General features: G+C 38.6%; 3 protein-coding genes and 1 non-coding gene across 6 annotated transcripts in view; all 4 read right to left on the bottom strand.

Annotated features, from left to right (window-relative positions):
• The window catches only part of eogt (EGF domain-specific O-linked N-acetylglucosamine (GlcNAc) transferase), a 22,698-nt gene extending 15,843 nt beyond the window's left edge, over positions 1–6,855 (bottom strand). The window contains exons 1-6 of the mRNA XM_014009845.1: positions 6,768–6,855; positions 5,162–5,414; positions 1,848–1,948; positions 1,510–1,618; positions 1,187–1,281; positions 1,005–1,109 (exon numbers count right to left, since the gene is read on the bottom strand). Of these exons, the coding sequence (XP_013865299.1) occupies positions 1,005–1,109; positions 1,187–1,281; positions 1,510–1,618; positions 1,848–1,948; positions 5,162–5,365 (614 nt within the window). The 5' untranslated portion in view covers positions 5,366–5,414; positions 6,768–6,855. The remainder of the gene's footprint in view (positions 1–1,004; positions 1,110–1,186; positions 1,282–1,509; positions 1,619–1,847; positions 1,949–5,161; positions 5,415–6,767) is intronic.
• Positions 6,856–7,431: 576 nt separating this feature from the next.
• tmf1 (TATA element modulatory factor 1) lies at positions 7,432–21,691 on the bottom strand. The gene is made up of 17 exons (XM_014009844.1): positions 21,155–21,691; positions 19,715–21,087; positions 19,077–19,180; positions 18,661–18,787; positions 18,405–18,510; positions 17,818–17,960; positions 17,421–17,587; positions 15,955–16,111; positions 14,318–14,410; positions 14,081–14,237; positions 13,809–14,001; positions 11,918–11,987; positions 11,752–11,844; positions 11,552–11,671; positions 11,304–11,459; positions 8,249–8,374; positions 7,432–8,113 (listed from the first exon to the last, which is right to left on the bottom strand). Exons 1-17 carry the CDS (start codon positions 21,288–21,290, stop codon positions 7,973–7,975), a joined length of 3,462 nt encoding a protein of 1,153 aa, XP_013865298.1. The 5' UTR covers positions 21,291–21,691; the 3' UTR covers positions 7,432–7,972.
• On the bottom strand, positions 12,236–12,308 carry trnar-acg (transfer RNA arginine (anticodon ACG)). Its single transcript has one exon. It is a non-coding gene; the product is annotated as a tRNA-Arg (tRNA).
• A 562-nt stretch (positions 21,692–22,253) lies between the features above and the next one.
• Positions 22,254–25,770, bottom strand: part of uba3 (ubiquitin-like modifier activating enzyme 3) — a 6,354-nt gene continuing 2,837 nt past the window's right edge. For all 3 annotated transcript variants that reach the window (XM_014009841.1, XM_014009842.1, XM_014009843.1), the window contains exons 7-17: positions 24,612–24,676; positions 24,344–24,499; positions 24,161–24,263; positions 23,963–24,076; positions 23,605–23,658; positions 23,470–23,506; positions 23,288–23,369; positions 23,110–23,210; positions 22,945–23,008; positions 22,805–22,859; positions 22,254–22,692 (exon numbers count right to left, since the gene is read on the bottom strand). In XM_014009841.1, coding sequence (XP_013865295.1) covers positions 22,604–22,692; positions 22,805–22,859; positions 22,945–23,008; positions 23,110–23,210; positions 23,288–23,369; positions 23,470–23,506; positions 23,605–23,658; positions 23,963–24,076; positions 24,161–24,263; positions 24,344–24,499; positions 24,612–24,676 — 920 coding nt within the window. In that variant the 3' untranslated portion in view covers positions 22,254–22,603. The remainder of the gene's footprint in view (positions 22,693–22,804; positions 22,860–22,944; positions 23,009–23,109; positions 23,211–23,287; positions 23,370–23,469; positions 23,507–23,604; positions 23,659–23,962; positions 24,077–24,160; positions 24,264–24,343; positions 24,500–24,611; positions 24,677–25,770) is intronic.

The following is a 25,770-nucleotide window of genomic DNA, read 5'->3' as shown; positions in this document are numbered from 1 at the left end:
AATATTTAAAAACATGTCCATACAAATGATAAAAGTATTAGAATTACAACTGCTAATTTTTAAAAAAATTTCAAATCACCATATTTTTTATTTAAAATGTATTCTTTTCTCTTGCTTCGTCCGCCATTACTAGCATAAAAAAGTCTCCAGTCGGGCCGCAATGCATTATGGGATACGCTGGGCCGGGAAGGATCCATCAGACCAGTCCTTCGATTCGGGCCAAAGGAAGGACTATTTGGAAGGACTATTTGAGGTATTTGTCGGCCGCATCGGTGGAGTCTTCGGTTTTGGACGTCCTTCGTCGCAGCGCTGTGACGTATGAGGCCGACAAATTCGGCCTTCGGAGGACCCGGCCTGCCGTTTTGGACACAGCCAATGCGGTCCCGCGGCTCTCTGTGGCCCAAAGTTAAAAACTGTTGTTCTTTTGAGGCCCTCAAGGTGGCGCTCGCGGCCCGTGGATTAAGAATCTCTGGTCTAGTGGCTAGGATTCAGCGCTCTCACTGCTGCAGCCTGGGATCGATTCCCGGTCAGTGAAACAAATGTTGATTTGCCCCATGTTTGTGGGGAAAAATCAATCAAAGCCCAGTAAGATAATCAAGTTAAGAATCGACCAAAAACAAAAGAAAAACTACCTCAGCTCTTGGGATTTAATTCTCATACTTTTTCCACTGCTTCAACAAAAACAACAAACTTTCCTGAACAGGTAAACAAAGTAGACTTTGTTGTTCAAGTCTTTTTTTTACAAAAAATTGCTTAAAAAAACAACATAAAATGAAGGAGTTGTATGTTAAGTTTCTTATAAGAAATCCATCTACAGTGGATTTTTGAAACAAACTAGGTATTTTTATATGTTTGACTTTAGCAAGAACAAATATTGATCCATTGTTTTGAGTTTTTGTTCTTGGGGATCTGTAGTGTTTGGTTGGAGTTAGCTCAACTCCACATTTTGTCAGACTTCAGTCATCGACAAGTTTCACTAAATGATCGTGCGAGTTGTTTCTTACCAAGACTGCAAAGGACTCTTGTGATCTCCTTCAGCAGCAAGTGCACGGCTGTTTAGTTGACAGTGTCCTCCAATCTCACCAGCATGAATAAAGTCCTCTTCATACCTGTAGAGCAAGAGCTGTTAAAATCCAAGTTTCTTATTAATGAAAGTAATCTCTGTAAAACGTTTAATTTTACTGACCTCTTTTGACCTCGGCGCGGTTTCCTCAAATCAAGGTAAAGATTTTTTGCTCTGCAGAATCTAGTATGACTGCTGCATCTTAACGATGAGTCACCCTGGTGGAAAAAAAACAGTATGACAGGAAATAGTTCAGGTTTATTTTAAAGTTTGAGCAACCGTTGTTTCCATGCTATAACATTTCTATGTGACGATTTTTAAAACATAAAATATTTTGAGTCAATTGTCTTAAGACTGGTTTGCAGAACAGCGGGTCTGTTTGTGCCTGCTGTTTCTTCCTGTTGACTCAGGAGGTCCCTGGGAACTCAGGAAATGAGCTGACTTACCGGCTTGCCTGACTTGCAAAGTGTTTTGAGTTGGGAGATTTGCTCTTTGACGTAACCAAAATCAGCCTGTTTCCAGAAAAGTTCCTGAGCTGCATCCAGTGAACGGACCCTAACGGATCACAGATTTAGGCAGATCAGTAAAACAAACAGCATTAAGGGTCATCAGTGAAGCAGAGCACATAAAAGTACATCTAAATTTAGAAAATTGAGACTGTAGTGACAAAATGATAAAATTAAATTAAATATTTAACTCATTATGAAGGACTACTTCAAGAATAGAAAAAAATGTATTAATAGCTGATACAGTGTTCTGTAAATACTGCGAATGAAATGTTTACCATCCGGAGTCAGCTTTAGTACAAACAGGATAGCTGAAGCGTTTTTTTGGATCACAGTTCTTTTCATAGCCCCAACAGACAGACTGACTCTGCAGCGCATCCTGTTGATGACAGGGTTAATCTGTATAAGTATGACTGCTTTTAAAGAAACAAAGGTAAGAAGTGCAGCTGTGGCACAAAAACTATGTTACATTTTAGAAAATTTAGACAAAAAATTGTGAGGGACAAAGCTGTAACACCAACAAAGCTAAGACATTTTTTTCATAGTGAGAATAAAATATAAATGAATGCAACAATAAAAATACAAAACTGAAACAGCCTGAGCATTTGCAAACTAAAGCCTCCAGACCAGCAGGGGGCCCTCATGAGCACTTCAACTCACACAAGGCAGGTAAACAAGTTACAAGTGTCACTGCCCGATCAGTTCCGGAAGCATGATCCATACCATTTGTTTTAAGCATGCAGCATTTCACTAGACTGATGACAGAAATTGTTTCTAATTTCATCACCTGCAATGTTTCATAGAAAAGTTTATATTTGCAACAGATGTGGATTTTTATTCCAGGAAAAAAAATAAAACGAAGAAGAGATGAAAAAAAGTCAGTTTAGGTCCGCAAGTTAATATAAATAAATATGTATACTTCGTAAATCTATGTTTTATTAATCAGAATGTATATAATATTAAAACAGCTTTCAGAATATAATTTTACACACCTTTATAATTAAGTATGGAAATAATTATTTCCAGTATTTTTGTCCAAAATTGAGTGCATTAATCGGTAATCCAGAAGCCTATCATTTAGCCCATGAGCTGATGGTATGGATCAGGCAGTGACAACGAGTATTAGCTGCAGAGGTGGGGACTCGAGTCACATGACTTGGTGTCATGTCAGACTCGAGTCATTAATATTATGACTTTAGACATGACTTGAAAAATGTTCAGAAACTTGTGAATGGACTTGGATTTTTACACCAATGATGAGGGACTTGAACTGGACTTGACCCTGTTTACTTGAAAAGACTTGATATTTGACCCAAAATCAAAAGTTTAAAACACAACATTTATAAAGTGGGACCCATTAATAAATTTCACTTATTCTGTAAACACAGACTGTTCGTCTTTTTTTCACACTATATACATATATGTGTGCATGAGCTGCAGCACAGCAAATCAAAATAATTTACAGTTTAAAGGGGCAATATTAGGGCTGCAACTAACAATTATTTTAATAATCGATTAATCTGTCGATTATTTTTTCGATTAATCGATTAATCGGCCAAGTCATTAAAACGCTTAATTACATGAATATGAGTAGATTAAAAATTTATTTCATTCCTGTATAGATTAGGGATGCAATTTATTGATTAATTAATTAATTTGAAGTTGATTTATCTTATAGATTGACTAAGAATGAATTGATAAGCAGCCATTTTTTTTTAAAACTGGAGTTTTCTCTTGAATCAAGAGGGTATTTCCATAAAATGAAAGACTTTTTTATAATCTCCTGAATTAAAAAACAGAAGCACATCATAAATATTTTAATAATATATTTTGCCAGTTGTATTAAATATCAACTGAAAAAAAGTGTATTTCTCCTACATGAAACATAACAGAAACGTTAAGTTGCTGAATGAGGAAAATAGATTAAAAGAATAAAATTTGATTTTTAGATGTAAAACTGTTATTAATTTAATATAATTAGAATTTATTTACATTTAACATTTATTTTTTCTCTAATTCTTTAATTTTTGCTTCTTTCTTGTTGGTTCTGTCTGACTTCGACCCAGTATAAGTGGTTCTGAGGCAGCCCCCCCCTCCTCCCCTCTCCTCTGCTGAGGCTGACCTGCTGCTCGAGTATTTTTTTATTTTTTTATTTTTTTATTCCTTCATCCGGAACCTTTTTGCTGCTCAACAAATGACTTTGAGCTTCTGTCAGAAAAAAAACTGGAGGGTTTTTATACTTTTGGCCTGAAAGGAGGAGGAAACAAATGGTGGATTTAGCTGCCCCACACACAGCGTGCGTTTCCTCCTCATGACGCGGCTCGCATCAAATCAGACCGTCCTTTAAAAAAATAAATTAATTAAATGTGGCATATATCTTATCTTCGGGTTTACTTGACCTAACAACACGATTTAAAAACTGGTTTAAAGTTCAAAGTCTACTTTTAACTCGAGAGTCAGAATGGATCTTTACAGGTAGGTTTTTTTTTTTTCTAAACTTTATTTAGGTCAGCCAGCATTGACAACGCTCTGTGGGTGATGTAAACGGTTCCGCGACACGGTGAGGCACGCATAAATCGTGCGACACAACAAATCGATAATGAAATTCGTTGCCAACGCTTTTAATAATCGATTTTTATCAATTTTATCAATCCGTTGTTGCAGCCCTAGGCAATATTATGTATTTCTCAGGCATATATTTAAATACTATACCATAATAAAGTGTCTGTCACCTTTAGTTGTTATTAAAATGCTGTTTTTATGTTTAAATAGAAAAATAAACTTCTCTTCTCATCACTTCCTCTTCTAAACGCCTTGAAATTGGCCTCTGTCTCTTTAAGAACCACCTTCCGCTTCTGACTCTTTGTAAACATGACACTAACTCGGTCCCTCCTGTACGACTTTGCTGCAGTTTTATTCCAAAACTGTATAAGATTAAAATGAAGGGTAAAAAATAGTAATCACTGCACTTTTTGTGCAGATGATATGGATTTTAAAACTGAGAGAGTGGTGCTGTGGTGGGTTTAACTAAAAGATGCCTCCATCCCCAAAGAATTAGACTAAAATGCACAGATCTGTTGCTAAAAACATTAATTCAAGACAGGAAAAAAAAGAAAGAAAAAGATACTTTATTTATAAAATAATCCAGCCACATTTATCTCCACTGAACCATCCAACTAGTACCATTAATAACACATCAGATTGAGTTTTTTTTTATTTCTTTAATTTACTCTGTATTGATCCCCTGGTGGGGAAATTAATTCTCTGCATTTTACCCAAGTGTAAGCTACACTCATCTTCTCTAACCTCTGTGCCACACTCCCCAATCACATCATCTCATTTGCAGATGCTATTTATTAAAAAACAAACTTATTAGTTTAACACAGCGATTAGAATATCCAACCCTACTGGTGAAAAAGTGCAAAATAGACAGACAAATCCATCCGTAACTCAAAATACAATAAAACAAATGTTTTAATGTTTCTGAAAAAAGTGTGGGGTAGGGTGTGACTACAAACTGAACAAACATCACATACAATAAACTATATTTTAAAAATAGTCATTACAGGGGGATAAAAAGTCAGTTCCTTACTTTAAAAGGGCAGTGAGGGTCCAGGTGGCATAACTTGGCGACCTTCTTGTTGTTGCTGAGGAAGTAGGGTACGTGCTCTGGCGGCAGGGAGATCCTGCTGTAGTTCAGCAGTGGTGCAGCTGCTGAACTGTTGCTGATCTCAGCTCTGTCAGCGGTGGCTGCAGCAAGACAAACAACCATGCCCAGCGCTACCAGGACCAGCATAGTCAGAGTGACACGGGCACATGAAGCAGCCGCTTCTCTTCGCAGCACCCTGCGAGGAGAGAAGAGGCACAGACTCAGACTCTGCAGCTGAAAGCCCAGCAACACAGAGCAGGAGCATGTGGGCGCACGCAAACGTGTGGGAACGTGGCTCGAGGCAGACGGGATCTCCTCATAAGGATAGGTTTTGTTCCAGGAAATAACACTGACCTTTTTACCAGCTCCTGCCTGAGCAATTCCCACTGAAACTTACAGGATAAAAGGAGCTCCGCTGGCTGGTAATAATGGGACCAACAATAAGCAAGTGGCCAAATAAGCACTGGCATTTATCAGAAAATACACAATACCATGCTTTTAAAGTATTGGGGGAGAAAATATATCATTTTTATTCTCATATAATCTCAACAAGTGATGACTGAACATTGTAGGCAACTTCCTTGAGTAACACAACAATGGTCATCAAACTTTCTGAAGGAAGAAAAAACAGGAAAGTACTTATAATGGAACAATAGGTGGCAAAAGTATGACCACTCATACTTGTTCTCATGGGAAGACTTGTGAAAGGTAAAAGTACTTTTAATGAAGTAGTTACAACTTTAAATTTGAAGAATGGTGCATTATTATTATTTTTTTTGCTACTTTACACTTGCATTCCTCTAGATTTCAGTCAGGATGTTGTTTGTACACAGTATGACTAAAACAAAACTGTTTAATGAGCTCAAACACTGTTTTAGCTTTACTAATATGTTAAAATCAGTCAAAAACTAAACTAAATGTTTTTATTATGATTTCTCTTGTGCATGTTGTTAACTGAGATTTTTGTTTTCCTAATTATCAAGTTTTTAATTCATTATTATCTGGTTATCTTAGGGTTATATANCCTTAACTATACTGATGAAAAAGATTAACGTGGGTATTTTCAGAGGGAATAACGTTACCTGACACTATTTTCCACATAGAAACTCAAAAACTCAATACATTTTATGTTACTGTCAAACTTCAGGGTAGATTTTCGTCATTGACCTAATTATATAAGATTAACATTAAACTTTGCAACCAATCAACAAGCAGGAAGGTTCCGGGGTAACTCGGTCTGCACGGGCAAAACGTATTACTTATCTTCGACGAGAAGTAATGAACGAGAAAATATTTTCTGACGCCGACAAATATCTACAAAGCATTAAACGGTGGAAAACATCGAGTAATACTTCATTACAAAGAAAGAAAGAAAGTCTGCAGATTTAAAATGTGCAGTTCAGGCACAGCGTAAGATTCAGCCAAAAATAACTAGACGGGAAAATGATGGGGCGTTTGCAGGAGCGGAGTTGCATCCGGCGACGGCAAAACTAGCATCACTATTTCACTAAATAAACGTAGAAAGAGTTCGTATGAGAGCAGAGGTTACCTAAAAGCACAGCCTGCCCTCTCACATAGTAACAATGTTGCCGGTGGACGCCATAACACCGGAAATCCCACATATTAACAGGGTGCAGTACCGGCTGACGGCCACCAGGTGGAGCCAAACTTCAATTTATTGAAGACCTGTCTTTACTTTCAAGTTGAAAAAAACTGGTCAAAAGGTTTTACAGCTGCTTCTAGTTTCTTTTATTTCAATGTTATCTATGTAAATAAAAGTATGGCTTTCCTTTTTTGGATAATTTCAACTCAAATTAATTTTAATTATGTATTTCTATAAAATCCTGTTTCTCAGGTGTTGCCCTCTTTGAACAGTTTTAAACTAAGGCAGGCCTTTGCCTAAAACTAACACACTAAAAACTACAGCTGCGTACAGATCCAACACCTATGAGAGTACGGTATCTGTTGACATAACATCCATCCATTTCTTCTTGTGTATTGTGTTGGGACCCCAGAAAGAAGTCTTCATGAAGGTGGAGATTAATGTGTATCCTGTTTAATAATTGTGTATTACCATCTTTAAGATTACATTTACCAAGTAGAAAGTTTTTAAATGTGTTGTTTTTTGTACTTTTTTATAGCAGTGCTGTTTTGTTGCAAGTTCAGTGAAAGTGTAAACATGAAACCTGCTTTCTTACATTTAAATAATCACATTTTCCACCACCTACATACATTTATTCATTTGTATACAGTTTAAAATTAAACAGTCAGGACCTTAGTGACAAACTACTCTCAGTTACACACCACACTTTGTGATTTGTATTGTGATCAGATTACAAACATTACTCTGTACAGTAGTTTCTTTAAATATACATTTCTTGAACTGTTTGGAAAATTAGGAAATAATAAATTTGTACAGTGCTAAAATCCTTCACCCTGTCAGACAGTTTTACACTCTATGCCACAAAGGTTGGATCGTTAACCGTGCTTAAGACTTAAATGCTAATGGAAAAACTGACCATCCTTCATAGTGATTCACTCATGCCCTTATAAATAGATTTATCATGTCAACATTTCTGCTTAAATAAAATGTTTAATAAAGTAAAATTAAATAAAATACAATGATCCAAAAATACTCACAGTGAATAAATCTGAAATTTTTGCCCCAAGTCTTTCTGTGAACACAATTGTGGAGAACAACTGATTTATGTCTTAAAAGGGAAAAAATATAATAAATTCTGCGTGAAAACTAGTTTATTTCTGATTCTTCAGCAATTCATCAATCTGTGTTTTATACATGTTCTTTACATCCTCCAGGTCCAGCCTCAGTTCCTCTGCTTCTTCGGCCTTCTCTCCGTACATCTGCAGAATAGTGTTGTGCCTCTGCTCCAGGTCCTGAAATGTGCAGAAACGTAAATCAGAAACACCTCCCGCAGCTTTACAGCTTTTCAAATGAAAGAATTTAAATTTCCTGCTCTGAATTATTAACATTTAGATTTCTAATTTCCTTGCACCGAATGCTTCTCGTACCTTGAGCTGAACTTTCAGCTTGGGGATTTCCTTCACCTTCTCATCCATTTCATCGTTTTGGTTTGTGAGTCGAACTAGCTCCTCTGCCATCACAGAGCGACTCCTCTCCAAATTGGCAATCTCGAGCTAAGAACACAGGAGGGGAAAAAAGACAAAAGTGAATCTATAAATATCAGTGCCGAACTTGTGACCTGTTCATTTTAGAATTGATTTGAACGTTTTATTGATGACCTATAATGTCCTGAATGGACAGACTGGTGTACATCTGTCTGACCTCCTGTAGCCTTCTGTCCACTCCAGATCCCTTAGATCATTTTTTCTTCTGTACGTTTCATGGCACGTACATTATCTATATTATCTGTATTATTAGTACATTGTATCTCATTCTGCAATTTTTGTGCTAATTTAACAATTCATACATCAAAACGTTCAGCTCCTTCAGGACATTCCGGCTATAAATTCTTGTTTTTCAGCTATTTATACTTTTTTAAACCATTTCACTTTTTTAGCCACATCTTTCCCACTGAAAACGAATGGAGCTGTTTACATTATCCTTAAAATCCTTCAAAATGTTTCTAAACCTTTACAGCACCTTATACCTTTTGTTCTGGTTTGTGCCAGTTTTAGTTTCTTTGCTAATTTTAGCTTTTTTCTCCTATTTCAGCTATAATTCTGCTGCTTTCTGCTATTCTGCTACCTTTTTTACTTTTCTGTGATTCATTCTGCTAATTTGAGCTATTTATGCTTCTTACAGTTGATTTCTGCTATATTCAGCTATTTTCTGCAATTTTAGCTAATATTTAGGTGTTGTTAGCTAAATTTAGCTTTTATAAGCCAATTTGACATTTTGGTGGCTATTTCACATTGCGCTCTACTTAGTTTAGCAAACTTTTGCTGTTTTTACTTTCATATGTTAATTTAAAAAAATACAGCTATACTGTATTTTAGTTGTTTTACTGCATAATTTTTAAGCTATTTTACAACAAACTGTTACTTTTTTGTAGTTTTATGTTTTTTTTCCCTGCTAATTTGACTTTATTAACATCCCTTTCACCATCTGGTGAGCTCAAAACACGTTCGGTGTGAACATAGCATGACTGTTGGCTGGATTTTGTGGACGTGACCAAGTGGCGAATGACAATGCCTCATCATTTGCATACGTTTGGCTCTAAATCACACATGCATGATCCGATTTGCTCCAAACTGGAAATCTATGACCTTTGTTGATCTCTGAAGAGGCCTATAGGATTATATTGGAGTTTGATACAACAGCGCCACCTAGAATAGAAAAACAATTAAAGCTCACTGATACCTCATCCAATCTGCACCAAATTTTGTGTGTTTCATCAGTCACCACTGCTCATGACACCGAGATGACTCAAAACAAACAATGACATGTTGGCGATTTTGAATTTCAGTTTTGAGTTATTTTCAGCCCTCCTAGGCCCCTTTTACAAGGTTATTGATGTTTTTTGGTGGTTTTGAGGGTTTGCCAACCCGTCGGTTATGGTTTTCTTTGTTTGTGTGTTTGTTTGTTTGTTTGTTTTAGGTTGTTTTGAGGAGTTTCCAATCAATCGGTTATGGGTTTTATTTATTTATTTATTTATTTATTTATTTATTTATTTGTTTTCAGTTTTAGCATGTTTTCAAGGGTTTCTAACCAATTGGTTATATTTTTTGTTTGTTTGTTTGTTTGTTTGTTTTTTCAGGTTTTGGTGGTTTTGAATGGTTTCTAACCAATCGGTTATGTATTTTTTTTAATTTTTCATCTTTTAGTGGTTTTGAGTGTTTTTTATGGGTTTCTAACTAATCAGTTATGTTTTTTATTATTATTTTTTTTTCAGTTTTAGCCCATTTTTGATGTGTTTCCAACCAAGCCATCGTGGCTTTTTTTGTTTTGTTTTGTTTTAGTTTGTTGTGACTAGTTTTTGGCCCTCCTAACCCCTTTTTTACATGGTTTTTGGGGGTTATTGGCTGTTTTTGGGGGGTTTTGGCCCTACTACACACCTTTAATGGGGTTTTTGGTGGTTTTGAGGGGTGTTCAACCAATCAGTTGTTTTGTTTTTGTTTTGTTTTTTTTTTGTTTTTTTTTTTTCATTTTTTCTCGTTTTAAGTAGTTCTCAGCCCTCCTAGGCCCGTTTCACATGATTTTTGACGGTTTTCAGTGGTTTTAGGTGGTTTTCAGACCTCCTAGGCCCATTTCACGTGGTTTTTGATGGTTTTTGGTGGTTTTCAGTGATTTTACTGGAAGGTGTGATTGAGGCAGCGTGGTGAAATCAGCCATATGTACTTTAATCTTCTGGAAAATTGGTCGTTCTGGAAATGCAAAATTGGGGTAATGCCAGTTCTCCTGTAGTCGTCACATGGCCAAAGCGGTGCTCAAGCTGCAAGGGCCGCCCACCGCTGCTTGCAGCTTTAATTTCAACTTGTGTCTGCTATCTTTAGCTTGCTTTTATGCTAAATTTAGCTTTTTTCCTGCTTTTTCAGCTATTAGTCAGCTCCTTTCTACTGTTTTCTGCTAATTTAAACTTTTATGCTTCTTTCTGCTTTAAAAAATGAACTTGCATTAACTGTTTTGCTTCTGAACATTTTCAGCTCAGTTTCAGCAGCTTTCAGCAAAAGGCATTCACACAATTGAAGAAATTTATTGGGGTTGTTTACCACTGACTTTTAAAAAGCTCTACACATTTTATAGTCTTTCCTTAGGTGAAACATGATATAGTTTTATAAACCATTGTGTGAACATTTTGGTAATTAAACTGGCGATTTTATGTACAGACTGGTCTGGATGGCTGGACGATAAGAGTAGGAAGTATACAGTAGGTGTCTTGCTCAAGGACACCACAAAACAAGGGTGGCAGGGAGTCAAACCAGTGACTTTCTGGTCCCAAGTCACCTGCCCTACCACTGCACCACAGCCACCTGTACTTTGTTGCTTTCATGTGTAGCACTTTTTCCAACTAGTTTTTTTTAATTGTGCTATATAAACACATTTTGCTTTGATTTGACTGGACAAATATTCTAAAATTCTAAATGAATCACTTGAGTGAAATACCTGCAGCTGAGCTATTTCTCCTTCTCTCAGTTTGAGCTGAGACTGGAGGTTCTCTATGATGCTGGAGCCTCCGGACAATCTGGCTGCCTCATACAGGTTGGTTCCACTCGACATAGACATGGTCATTGTTCCCATTGAGTGGTCAAAAGAGTCATCCTGTGGCAAAATATTTAAAATTTACAGTCATCTTCAGAATATTTTGCTTTTGTATGTTAAAGAATAAACCCCACAAGGAAAGAAGGGTGTACCTGGGACAGAACAGAGGTGTGCAGCCCAGCATTTTCAGCCCCGCTGATGGAGCTCGAGCGGGACAAGGATGGGGTGGAGGATGCTGGGGGCTCGCCAGAGAGTGTCAACGCCTTCCGCTCCTGATTCAAGAAAATTCAAGATAAAGTGAATGAAACAAATTAAAATAGGACAAAAATAATGTTGCTAAACTCTTCTAAACCTTTTCCTTTAGTGCTTCTTGTGCCAAGTAGCATTTCTTCTTCTCCTGCTCCACCTTCATCTTCTCCATCTCAAGCTGGTTGGTCAACAGCAGCTGGTGAAGTGAATACGTGTATGAGCAGGGCTTTCATGCATAACATTACAAGCAAGAAAAAGTATTAAGCTACCTTTTCTTTTTTGGTTTCTTCCTGCATGCGACTGTGCTCTCCTCGCAGATTTATCAACTCAGCATGCTCTCTGTGTTAAAATCATAAGCAATAAAAAACAACATTTAAAAACTGCTTTAAGACTATGTTATTCTCTGTTATACAGCCTTTTCCCTCCACTGCTTTCTCTTTGAGTGAGACATGTGGCTGAATGAGTCTCCTTCTAAGCCGAGAGAATGACTGTTATGTTAACCAGATGATAAAACAAGCTCTTTATTTAAATGAAAGTCTTTCTTTAAAAAAAACATGTATACATGATTAAAAAGGATCAAAACAAGTCGAGCCAGCCAGGAGTCGAACCTAGAATCTTCTGATCCGTAGTCAGACGCGTTATCCATTGCGCCACTGGCCCTGTGAGAAGCCCTGCCTCCACACCACAGTTAAAGCAGTACGACACAGGCCACGTGGCTCAGCACGAGTGTTTCTCACAGGAGGGGGAGGGGCGGGAGTCTGGGGAGGCGCGGAGCGAGCACTGCGGCCTCACCAATGAGCGAGCGCCAGAGAGAGGTTGGGAAGCACTAGAATAACAAAAGCGCTGTGGTTTCCTGAGGCCCTGAGCAAGTTTTATCCATCAGAGGAAACAGACGCCGTTTACTTTCTCTACAAAGTCAGTGGTTGTGCTAAAATCCTGAGCCAGCCCTCACCTTTTTTATATGCAACTTCAAAGTAACTATTAGTTTGCTTTCTTAATTCACAAATGGTTCAGGTCGGTGTCAAGAGGCAAAAAATCCCCATTAGTCTGAAAACAGATTTTCTTATTTTAATTGCTTTTCTATTAAGAATAAATGAAAACTTAATGGAAGAAAACCTTTAAAAAAAACACATTTAAAAAATTAGACCACTATATCACACATTACAGTTTGGCTCAATAAGAATTATAGGGAAAYGAGGGGGGCCTCAAACTTTTAAACTGGATTTTTTACATTAAAAAAAGCACCAGCAGCAGCAAATCTGACTTCATGCTCATAGTTTCTACAAAGAGTTATACTTCAAYACGACGTGAGACAGCGGGTCGGCGAATGTGTCATGTCAAACATCTTTTGTCCTGACCGAGTATAAATGGGCTAAAGACGTGGCGGGCCATAAATCATCTTAAATTCCTTCCTCTGCCCTTTCACAGCTCATATAAGTATATAAACAACGATAATGATAGCTGGATATGGTGGGTTTTTTCCCCTCATTGATCAGTGTTGTGTTGGGTGAAGAGTGTATTTTTTTTTTTTTTTTGTTAAAGGTGGTGATGGAAAAAAGACGTGAACGTCAGCTGCACGCTCATGTTCAACAGCATCAAACAATCACATGCTCCGAGCTGTAAGGTCCGTGTCGCAGAGTTTTGACTGGGGGCGATGTACTCGACGGCTGTCACCAGGAGAGCAGACAGAAGTTATACAATTTCTTGTCACTCRGCAGRGGGAACAAGATGTRTTAAGTATAARCCAGCCTTTATTCTGAAGTGGAACATCTACTCAAACATTTTGGAGGGAAATAAATTACGAAAAAATGTTATAGTTTCTGACATAAAACAAATATAACTCGAAAAATTAAGCAAAGCTGAAACACAGGTCACGCCAGCAAGTGACAATGTGAAGAAAAATGCTAATTATGTWAAATATTTTTTAACTTTATCTCACAAGACCCTTTAAAAAGTCATATAAAATATATTAACCACTGATTCATTAAAGGACTTATAAGAAAAAAAAAMCAATTTATACTGTTAATGCATCTTGATCATCTCTACGTATTTACTGTTTCTATCCTATAGCTTTAAAACAAAACACTTGAGAGAACACGGATGGTGGGTGTGAATTATCACTAAACCTCGTAGACTTGACTTTTACAGTTTGCTGCTTACCTGCTGCTGTCATCCTCCAGTTTCTCTCTCTTGTTTTTTTCAGCCTCCAGCTGTGCCACAACTCTGGCCTTTTCCTGGCGGAGCAAAGAATTCTGGGAGTCCAGAGAGGCCAGCTGAGACTTGATGGATAAGAGTTCCTCTGTTGCTGATCGCTCTTTCTCCACGGCGACAGCCAGCTGCACCTGGGCCTCCGCTGTCGAGAAAACAGCAAAATATTTTAAGTTAATAATTTTATGAGTGATGTCAGACTAAGAGGAGTTCCAGAAACTCACCGAGGCGGTCAGAGAAGGACTTCTCCAGTTTTTCCCAGGATGCAGTTTGTCCACCCAGCGAGGCCTGTAAGTTCTCAATTTGTCTCAGTAATGGCCGTGTAGCGGAGGTGACACTCTGGCTGAGCTCCTGGTTCCTGGTCTCTGCCTCCTGCAGTCTCTGGAAGGCAAGAGAAATGCATTTTACAGTCAAAACYGTAAAAAGCTCATTTACACACATTATATCGAGCATTGTATTACCTGCTGAAGCTCACTGATCTCTTCCCGCAAATAATCTTCTTTTCTTGCCTGCTGTTGCTCAGCCCTCTGCAGGGCAAGCCTCAGGTCAGCCACCTGCACACAGGGACACAAAATAATAAGTTTAACTACATAAGAAAAAGGTTTAAGTTCTACACAATGTTTATTACAATCAAAGTTGGATACTGAGTTTTTGAAAAGGACAATTAACTTAATATTTTGCTTGTGTGTGCATAAGCAAAATATTAAAAACAGTTTATATCTGATCAAAAAGTGTCAATAAATGTCAGAGCAACTTATTGTGTAAAACACACTATGGCTACATTCATACAGCAGGCAAACGTAACCTATATTAGATCGTTTTGTGACCGTCTGAATGTGACAAATCCATTGTTTGTTTTTTTTAATCCAACTCAGGTATTTCTTTATATGTGGTACTAAATCTGATAAATTTAGGATGTTTTTCAAAGTGACAGCAGTCTGCACAATCAGGTCTCATCGCATCCGACTTTTACATCACTGAGGTAGAGGTATATGGATCTAAAGGATATTTTGTGTATTATTAACTGAATTTACGATACAGTTTTGTATTTTCACTTTGTTACATAGTTTAAAAAAAGGAAGAGAGTCGGTGTGTCTTATCAATATGAGGCCGTTTTGTCTGTATAATCAAAGTTGGTTACGTTATAATGTGTGACGTAAAAGATACCGCCTCCAGGGGTGTTACCAGGAAGTCAGATGTATAGGTTACTTTCAGAAGGTGATTCATTTCATCAYTGTGTTCTTCCTTTAAAGCAGCCTGGGACAGACGCTGCTATAACAATCTCTTCCAGCAGGAAGAGATTGTTATAGTTTTGATAAGAACCAAGGCCTTTTTCCACTCTCAGGCCTGCTGCGGGCTGCCCGTTGGCCTTAATGGAGCCAGATTTTTGAATAAAGCCTTTTTAGAAAAGAATCAGCTGGTTTTCTGTGAACTTATTCCCACTTTGAATTTATGGAACACAATTTCCCTACAGGTTCTAGATCCAGATACTAATATTGATACCAACATCACGCAGTTTAAAGATTGGAACATGAGCAGGGTGACTGAGAATGTACATCAACATAGAAAACAAATGCTGCAATAGTAATGTATTATGTGTTGGATCAATACTAGCATGGTGGGACTGATACTGGAGTTTGTTTCTATTTCTGCACATGAGAAAGCAGGAAGCTGCAAGATCAAGACTGTTTTTCAATTCAGGGGTTGCAGCCTACTTAGTACGCATTTGTAGTCTGGTTACGCCACTGTGCTGTGCTATGGTCTACGTAGGCTGTTAATGGAAAGACAGCCCAAATGCAAATACGAGATCAAACAAGAATGTCAGATAATTTACTCAGCTCTCATTACACAACAACTTTAGAATGAATCCACACACTCTAACATGTATAGCATCTGTATTTACTTCTATAAACACAGCAAGCGCCATGTGACGTCTTCACACCGTAGTCTGATGGGAGTTTGAATTTAAATTATGACGTGATTGACCACACACACAAAAAAAAAAGCATTAGGACCTGCAGTGTGAGCGTAGCCTGTGAAACCAATAGGTTTAGAGGGGTGTGTGTGATATTTTGAACTTGGCAGTCATCTGTGTTACCTGGTTGGCCAGTGCCTCCTGCTGAATCCTCGCCTCCTCCTGAGCCTTCTCCAGAGCGACACTCAACAGCTCCTTGGCCTGAGTTTCTCTGCTCAGAGCTGCCTCCTCGGCCTCGCTGGCTCTGCTGGCGTTCACCTTGTGAAGCTCTGCCAGCTCCCTGACAACAGAGACGCAAAAAAAAAAAAAAAACCTCCATCATCACGGCAAACCTCTTACATAAACACGTCACCATCTGGTGTTTTTTTCTCCTGTGCATGTGGACAACAAAATATGTTTTGAAACATTTTACAGACTATACATGGCTCTTAATATTTGTTACATAAAATTCAGACATATTTTTTATATATTAATTATTAGCCCTTTAAAAATGGTAAAGCAAACAAAAAAGTCTGACAATCTACACAAGTCAAGTTGTTTATTGATAATACACATTTTGTTTAGGAAATATAGGATCCCCGACTAAAAACAACAAAAGCTTTTTAAGAATATGTAATAAAAAAAATTAAAAAGGTTTAATGGCTCAAACTGTTCCTGGCATGATGAGCAGGATCCAGTACAGCAGCTGTACACTGTACAGTAGTACTGACCAACAAAATCTTCTCCTTTTAGTCAGTCCAAAAAACACTACTTTTACTTCTACCATTTACATTTTTCCTTGACAGATTATTTTTAAAGCACCCCTCAGTTATCAACTCATTTGACATATTCTATTAAAAAAAGTCTATTTTTGATTCTTCACTTTTTTGGGGAGAAAACATTCTTACTCTTTACCTTTAAAATTTTCAGCAGGCATCTATGCACCAACACTTTTATAATCAATTATTAAAAAAKAAATAAAGTTAAAAGCCAAAGAGATGCCCGGTAACTCCAGTCAAGCTTCGCTGACAATTCTACAGAAATTCTTTGCTACACTTTGTTTGGAGCAGGACAGACACAAATGATTGCTCCAAGATATTCCTCAGCTCTTAGYAGAGATCCAGAATAATCATTAACAGGAGACTACAGCACAGCCTGTCAYCAGCTACTGAAGTATATCTCTGAGGTCCTCAATCCTGGTTCTTGAGATCCACTCTCCTGCATGTTTTGGTTTTTTTCCTGCTCTTCAGCAGATCTTCGAATTCTGCAGAAGTCCATTAATAATTTATTTATTGTAGCATCTTAAACATGCAAGACAGTAGCCCTTGAGGACCAGGATTGGTGTAGTTTGTTGCAATGATGCTGCAGCTGAAAGGCTCCAAATCAAAGTTTGCAATTGGCTTGAAAATKTTTAGTCACTTTATTTAATAATGTGAGTAAATGATCCAGACTATGAATCAGTCATAAATAAGCAACATGAAAACCAGTGTGTATGAATGTATGCTATTTGTGCTGAAGGATCACGTCAGTCTCTATGCTCTGACAGCCWGAGTCTTAGGAGCTCTGGTTGTCAGTATTCAGTGCCAGCTGCTGACTGTTGTAATATTTACTTGTAAGAGTTGTCGAGGGCAGCTTGAAGGCTTCGGTTTTTCTCCTGCAGCTCGTCCGTGTCCACCTGCAGCCGGCTCAGCTCCTTCTCCTGCTGCTCCACCACGGAGTTCAGTTTCCTGATGTTCTCCCTGTGCTGCTTCTCCACCTCCTCCTTCCCATCTAAAACCTAAACAGTAAACATAATTTAGGCCAGAAACATTTGACTGTAGATAATAATAATAAGGGAACATTTAAAACAAAAACATAAATTAGTGACTTGAAATGAAAGAATAAATTAACAATTATTAACCACAGCCTGTTTATAACAGACAAAAGAGAACAGAAAACACTTGACAATGACATGAAAACCTCTCTACCCAGGCATTAGTCATATCAGATGTTATATTAAGTTCTGACCAGCTGCAGGTGCTTAAGCTCTTCCTCTTGCTCTTTGATTTTCTTCTGCTGTTTTATGATCTTTCCGTCGCTCTCCTTCTCCTTCACACGCAGTTTCTTGATGATGTTACTCTGCTGCAGCTGCTGTTTTGACAGCTTTTCACCTGAAAGACAAAAATYAATGGCGGATGCTGAGGCCATTCATATGCTGTTGTTCACATTAAATTTTCTGTTTTGCAATTTGCTGACATATTTTGCAATCTATTTATCTAAAAAGTTGTTTGAATATGTATTGGCACTTCATACAGTGTATTCTGTTGGCTTCTGCATACTTTAAAATTAATATCACGGGTTTTAATGTGACATTAAGTAACCCACATATTCCTGTATGAAGGATTTGTTTAAATGAGGCTCTTTGAATGTAATTTCCAAATGTAGTGTCATGATAAGATGCTTCCTCTCTCTTCAACGGTATGTTGAGCAGATTAATGAGATAAATTTCCACAAAAGTTTAAACATCTTTGTGTCACTTAAAATAAGAACAATTTGGACATCAACAACTGTGCAGTTTCTGTAAGCAGGTGGGGCTCAAGAAAAACGAGTCTTACCTTCTTCCAGCAAACCTCTGATCTGCTCTTCTTTATCTCTGATGAGCTCCATTGTATCGCTGGAGTTCAGTCTCGTAGAAAGCTCTTCTCGCAATCCTTTTATTTCCTGTAGCACCGAATGAAAACTACAGTTACAACCTCTAATTATCTGTAGTTTTGAATTTCCCTCTGGGATCAAATAAAAACTTTCGATCTAGTAAATTAGTCTTATAAGAAATAAAGACGGCGCCGAATAGAACCCCAGTAATAGAGTTACCTTCTTGGCTATGTCTCGCTCCTTGCAGGCCAGCTGAGCCTTCCTTTCTGTATCTGCTATGCGTTGTGTGAACTCATCCTTTAAGGACTGCACAGTGGAGCTCTCTTCCTTCAAATTTATTAACTCGCTGAAGAACAAACAGTCATTAGTGTTGGATTTTTTTTTAGCAATAGCGAAGTGAACATTCATTTAAATATATGCACAATTTTTTTTAGAAGTTTTTAAACAATGAGACATTTACAGTGGTCTGGTATACTGTTTTATAAATGAACTAATTAATTTTGTTATAGTTTGTTGGATAATTTAAAGCCCTTTTTGGCATTTTATTATTTGACTTGAATATCAATAAAAGCAGCTGTGTTCTTATGAGAAGTTACAAAGTCTTTGTGAGCTAGATGTGTGAGACGTATACTCACTCCTTCAAGTTGTCGCACTCCTCCTCCAACTTGGCCTTGTCTTTGCTCACTGCCAGCAGCTGAGACTCCCTTTTCTCAAGACGACTTGACAAGTCATCAATGACCTAAAGTATAGTAATAAGAATTTAAGGCTTTGTAGAAAGTATGTGAAAAAAACAGGATCATAAATTAACACGCCTGTCTTGGAAAAAAATAATAAGTTATATGACGTAAATATATGGCACGACCTGAAATTTTTGGATTGCTTTTTGATATAAGGAAAAAAACATGCTATCATCACTGGCTGGCCTGATTTCTAAAGATCAGCATCAGCTAAAGATAAACTTGCATCATCCGATCTCTAATACAGCAACTTATTTTACGTTGTGCTTTTGTTTACAAAATGCTATAAACATTTATAGAAAATGTGTTGCTTACGTTTTCTACTTAATTATATTGCTTTAATCAGACCCAACAAAGCTTTTGAAACTTTAGCACACAAAATAAGACCGCTACATTGACTCATGATCAAAAGAACCCTAAACCCTCTTGTCAAAGTAAACAAATAATAAACACAAATGTTAAGCACATGATCACATGCTCAATAAACAGACCTACACAGCAGAAACTAGAAGCTACAATTCTACTTTAAAAGTTACCTTTTGAAACTCTAATATCTGAACAGTTGAGACACTTTTCATCTCTTCTGTGATTGGTGGAGCACTCCTTTCTTCAGCCTTACAGGTGGAATCAAACTGCGAGACGTCATCTCCCAGTTCGGCCAGCTCCTCAGGCTGCTCACTGTTCACAGGTGTCGCACTCCGTCCGCTTTCCTCCATCTCATCCAGCGACTGCTTCCTCGCCGTCTCAACGTAGACCTCCTCTTCATCTTCCTCCTCCTCCTCTTCCCCCACCTTCTCTGCCGCCACATCCTCCTGCTTCGGACACGACGCCGTCAAAGAGGCGGGGCCCGCGGCGGTGACGGAAGCCAGAGTCTGACTGCCAGGGATCTCGTCGTCCGAGTTGACCTCGCTGACGCTCCGGCTGTCCAGCGACTGCACGCTGAACGAGTCGATGCGCTCGAACGCGTCCGAGGAGGAACCGCAGCTCTCCGTGAGTTTGGGGTAATCCTCGAGTCGGGGGAAATCTCCACAGGTGGAGGCGGTGAGAAGCTGGAAGGAGCCCTGCATCAAATGAAGGCCGGTTTTGCCCTCGCCCGTTTCTTGTCGAGAGCTGGCCGAGCTCTCGCTCAACACACTTTCATGGTCAAGCACTTCAATGTCACTAGTGGTGGAGGTTCCTGAGGAGAAAGCACTAACTGGAGGGGAGGGTGTGTCGTTTTGACGATCCTCCGCCTTCGTGTCTTTATGAGCGGAAAGTACTTCCTTGGAGGATGTGGAGGGCGAGGGATCTGAAGGGGTACAGCTCTTTGCGTCAGGAGGAGACGGTTCAGGAGAACTTGCGGTATCCTCTGGTTGGTGTTCAGATGTGTCTGGCTGCTCCGTCTTCGATTCCACAGAAACTGAAGAGTCATTGTCTGTCTCACCAGAGCTCAGTTTACTGTCAGGGTTAAAAGGGAGATCACTGGGAGAAGAAACGGGAGAAACCGGATGGAGGAGAATAGTGTCAGCACAAGACGGTGCAGGGGATGATTTGGTCTCATCGGGCTCCTTCTCAGCAACTATCTGGTTCTCAGAACTCGCGTCAGCATTTTCCACTGGCCCTTCACTCTGCGCATCTGTTTGGACCTGAAGCACAGCCGTTTCACTTGTCTTCTCCTTCTCCTGAGGCCGTCTTTGAGACTTAGCAGGGGGTACTGACACAACCTTACTTTGGGTCGCAGTTTGTGTATCTCCAGGAGACAGGAAGGCACTGAAAAAGTTATCGGTTTCATCTACAACAGTGCGAGTGACAGGCGTAGTAATGGCCTCTGACGAAGCAGGAGGTGTGATGGTCTTTTCTTCAGCAGGTGCCTCCCACTGCATCATACCCCATCCTCCACTGACTGAAAGCTTGCCGGGTACAGTAACATCTGAAGAAAAACAGACATGTTGTTTCTCACATTGTACCTGAAGTTGATGCTACCACTATTTGCTTACCGTCATAGGGCATTATAGTTGTGTCACCCCACTGGTCCTCCTCTTTGATGTCCAGAACACGGTCAATTGACTTCTGGGCTGTTGTTAAAGCTTGTTTAGCGAAGGTGGACAGGTGAGAAGCGTTGAACCAACTCATCCTGAAGCTAAGCTAGTTGTTAGCAATAAGAATAGTTGACTTTAACGATTACAGCGTTGGCACTTAACCACTCTCCGCATGTTATTAACAATAGACAATAACCTGTTGGCATAAGTCAAAATTGGTTCTGCCTTGTGAAACTCTGTGGGCGGTGAGCTCCAGCAAAACTTGTTTAAAAGGCTGGGAAAAGTCGTTTGTCACTCTGATAGTCAGATAGTTTTCATCTGGTAAACAGACAATTTATAGATTCTCAYTAAAAGTCAGACAGTATAAGATGCATCAGTAAATATAAAAAACCAATAACTCTACGACAACTGTCAAATGAAGTCAATTCCCACGATTAATCCGGGCTTTTCAGCTCCTCTGCTCGGCCGTCATGGTTTGTTTTGGTCGCTCTTGACTCGCAGCCCTGCTAGCATTAGCCTGTTCGCTACTTCCTTTCCACGTAGCACCCTGACGTCAAGATTCCGGGTTTGGTCAAATGTTGCCTTCGAGTAAAGTTGGACATTTGTACTTTTCCCTTCGCTTTTTCTCAGAAAAAAAAATTCAACACAGTTGTACGTTTCTCTTTAATACAAATACGTATAAAATTCAAATAAAAAATATCGAACATGACGATTTGATCAATTAAAATACACTTTTAAAAAATAATTTCGGCTAATACCAAACATCTGATGCACTTGAAGGCAGCACGAAAAGAGGAGCAGGTAGTGTTACAGGTAGGGGCGCAGCAAATCATTATTCCAAAAACYTGATACAATTATTGAATTAGTTTAACGTAATTGCAAAAATTCTRTATTTATATTAATAAAAAATAAATACAATTTTAATCAAGAAAATAAAAATAACTGAATGGTCCAAGTTTGTCCTAAAACAAAAATTCCATGAAAACGGTCCTCATCATTTTTCACAAGCATATGCTTGTAGCCCCTCTATATAAGTGTAATAAAAATGACACAAAAACACCATAGAAAACCATTTTATTCCAGTTCACACTTTGACAAAACAGCAACCTAAAAATCTGCAAGTAAATAAATAAATATGCTAATTTAGAACAATATAATAATATTTTAAAGAAAACCCTTTTGTTGTTTCTCATTTGCACAGGACACATTRCAATGTAACGAGCACAAGATATTTACACAAAAATTAGGCATTTGCAAATAATCATCAAAATATGACAAGGTATCACCAATAGTTTGGCTTTTCAGTGCAAAACATCGACTTCTGTCAATAATGACATTAAACCAGTCGAACTAGTTATATTGATTATTGATTGATAGTGTGATTGAATAAGCAGTAAACTGTTCTAATTATGAGGTAAAGCAAAGTCTGAACAACATGGTTTGGGGTGTGGTGACATCCGCTACAGCCAGTTCCTGTCCATCAGTCAGCCCCAACTCTAAAAAAAAAAAAAGAAAAGAAAAAGAAAAACACATCAACATCAGCGAATATGCAAAAGTGATCTGGGCAGTTATATAAAGATTATGCAGAAATGTAAACAAAAACCTCACCTTTTAAAGTTTTGGACAGATTTGCTCGTGTCCGCTGTTCAATTGATGCAACAGACTGTCAAATGAAAAATACTTCAGATTTGTAAATTTGCCAAGTTAGACTTTTTGCATAAAAAAGAACAAAACAAATAGGACTTTACCTGTAAATATAAAGTTTTGCTTTTTCCTTCAACTGTTGCTGTTAAAGCAGGTGATTTCATCTGTCTGGAAAACAAAATAAATAAATATATATATAATGCGATGTCAAAAACGAAMGTATGCCCATAATCCTAATGAGGGTGGTTATGTCTGGCAGAGAAACATACAAAGAGGCGCTCTCAGTCAGGTAGTCCAACACCTCCTGGAGTTTGGAAGATGGAGGAATGTGCAGATCCAGAGGAACTTGGCTGCAGGCTGAGCAGTTTTCCTACACCARTAAATGAAACAGATACAACTCAGCCTCTGCATCATGTGTGAACTGGTGTCGAGAWGTCAAAAACAAACCTTTCGTTCCGCCTCAAAAGTGTAGGTGTACAGGCCATCTGCATCATTGAACACCATGTGGTTACTGAGAGGCACATAGGCACTGCACAAAAACAGGTTGCATCATGAGAAATGGTAAGAGAAACAAAATGYTAATAAGTGCAATTTTGTGGACAAGGCAGCGGAAAAGATTTAAAGCTCACCTTGTTGCTAATTTGAAAACCTCAGTTACACAAGCAGCTGGGGTGAATAAAACACAGAAAAACATTGGCACGTGTGCGTCTAATCAGTACCTTTTAGAAATGATTAACTCAAATAGGATCTTTGGTCCTACTTACCAGCAATGACAGCGTTTGTGGATGCTACAGCTGGGATTATCCTCTTGACCACTCCTGCGATGGTCAAAGAAAATATGTTTTGTTCACTCATTAACATTAAAGTGAGATAAACAGAAACAAAATAAAGGGGAAGAAATAAAATTAAAGTTAATTAAAGTATACATCAGGAAAACATGCTGCAAATTTAACTTTTTTTTTTCCACRAATAAAAGTTTGACTGGCGCAGAACAGAATMAAATTATCCACAGTGAGTCATATAGCAACAGTTTGTTATTTACTTTATATACCTTGGGACGTTTTCCAGAGGAACAGTATAAAAACTCCAGTAGGTGGAAACAGACAAGCTTTTCATGCTCACCCTGCGTTAGTCTATAAGTGACTCCTGTTATGTTGAACTCTGCTGCCCTCTCCAGAGATCTCTGGAACACCCACTGGATGTGCTCTGGGTCATCTCCATCCAGGGCAACACCATCTAATCAAGAGTTCCCACAAACAAACAAAAAAATAACTCATACCAAAGCATCAATAAAAAAAGTGAAGGTAGTGTGCCCTTTACCTCCAAACGGCAGCTCTTTAGGCCACTGCAGCACTCGCACGTATTCAACGCAATGCTCAGGCAAGCGAGGCATCGACGCTATTGTGCACATAGGGAAGTTGATCTATAAAAACAGGTGGATCTTAAATTTTAAAAATTGCAATCTATAGAAAATACGTTTTATAGCGAGATGTGCTGACTTACCTGAGGAGGATACAGCTCCAGCGTGCAGTCAACGCAGGCAGTCATGCCAGGGAGAATGACCCTGGCATTGCCTTTAAAGCCTTCGGTCCCACCGTCAACAAGCGGAATGATGGAGGTCTGATCCAGTTCACCATCCTCGTACACCAGCAAAGAAAGCTGCACAGGGAAAAAAAACAGATGGTTGAACCTTTAGCCACAAAGTTAATTTGTTGGTAATTAATTGCAATGATGTGACTGAAACAAAGATTTCAGTGAAACAAAAACTCACCAGCATACCATTTATCCACCGCCGGGCAACAATGGAGTCGAGTCCGCAGACAATAATATGGAATTCTAGTTGTAGAGAAAGTGATACGTGAATTTATTTTAAGTTGAAGGATAGAGTGAAACATCTATTGAGAAAAGCCACCATTAACAGCAGAATTCACTAAATCCCATCAAACCTTAAAAATCTATTTAAAAGTGAGAATGTCTCTTCCAGCTTCCTCCCACTCCATGTTGTTCTTTATTGTAGATTTTATTTTYTAAAAGTAACTTCTGAATAGGGCTGTGCATAAAAATCGATATACATGTATATCGATATTTTTTTATAAAACTATTGTATCGATTTTCATTTTTTAATATTGATACATCCCCCAACCTTTAGGGGGCAGTATAATGAGGCATGATTCCTGTTTAGAGCAAAAAACACAAAGCTGCAASAGCCTATATGCCACAGCCTTAGTGACGTACTTCCGTTAAAATTCAGGCCATGAGCATCACTTCCAGGTCCTGCCTACTGCACRTTGTTTTTAGCGTTAGCTCCTGGAACTAGACCATAAAAAAGTCACAAAAGTTATTGCATCTGCGAGCTACTGGAACAAAAGTGAGTTCTGTTGTGTGCCGTTGTGTCCACTAACCAGTAGGTACGCTAAAGTAGTTAGTTTTTCTCCATATTCCTCTTGATGAGGAGTAAAGGGAACAACAATGGATCGTGGCTATCTGCAGGGAAACTTAGCTAAAGCTCACATTCACGTTTAAAATCAGCATTTAAAACCTGAGGATATTCAAGAGCCAGCGTCAGAATTGAAAAGGCGGAGATTAAAAGTGGGAGCTGTACAATTACCCTTTTCATTGCCAAGACCCGAGAGAGCAAAGACCACCTCCAGAAGACAGCTAGGAGGAAGCTAACACAACAGCCAGTGTATAGACTAGACGTTCGGATCACGATTATGCCGCTACTCCAGACTCTGCAGTTGTGGATTTAGTGCTGGAGGTAAACGATATTATCCGGGAGGAAATCCGCCAACTACGGGAACAGTTTGAGAGCCTGACGCTGAGAAAGCTGTTCGGCATTCACTGTTTTGCTGCTTCCAACAAGAACATTAGATTCCTCGCAAGGTAGGTGTGGTTGTGTGTGTGTGTGTGTGTGTGTGTGTGTGTGTGTG

The sequence above is a fragment of the Austrofundulus limnaeus genome, unplaced genomic scaffold (assembly GCF_001266775.1).
Source record: "Austrofundulus limnaeus strain Quisiro unplaced genomic scaffold, Austrofundulus_limnaeus-1.0 Scaffold62, whole genome shotgun sequence".
NCBI classification, from domain to species: Eukaryota; Metazoa; Chordata; class Actinopteri; order Cyprinodontiformes; family Rivulidae; genus Austrofundulus; species Austrofundulus limnaeus.
Note: the sequence above shows the minus strand (reverse complement) of the source record. Positions and strands in the feature narration are given on the sequence as shown.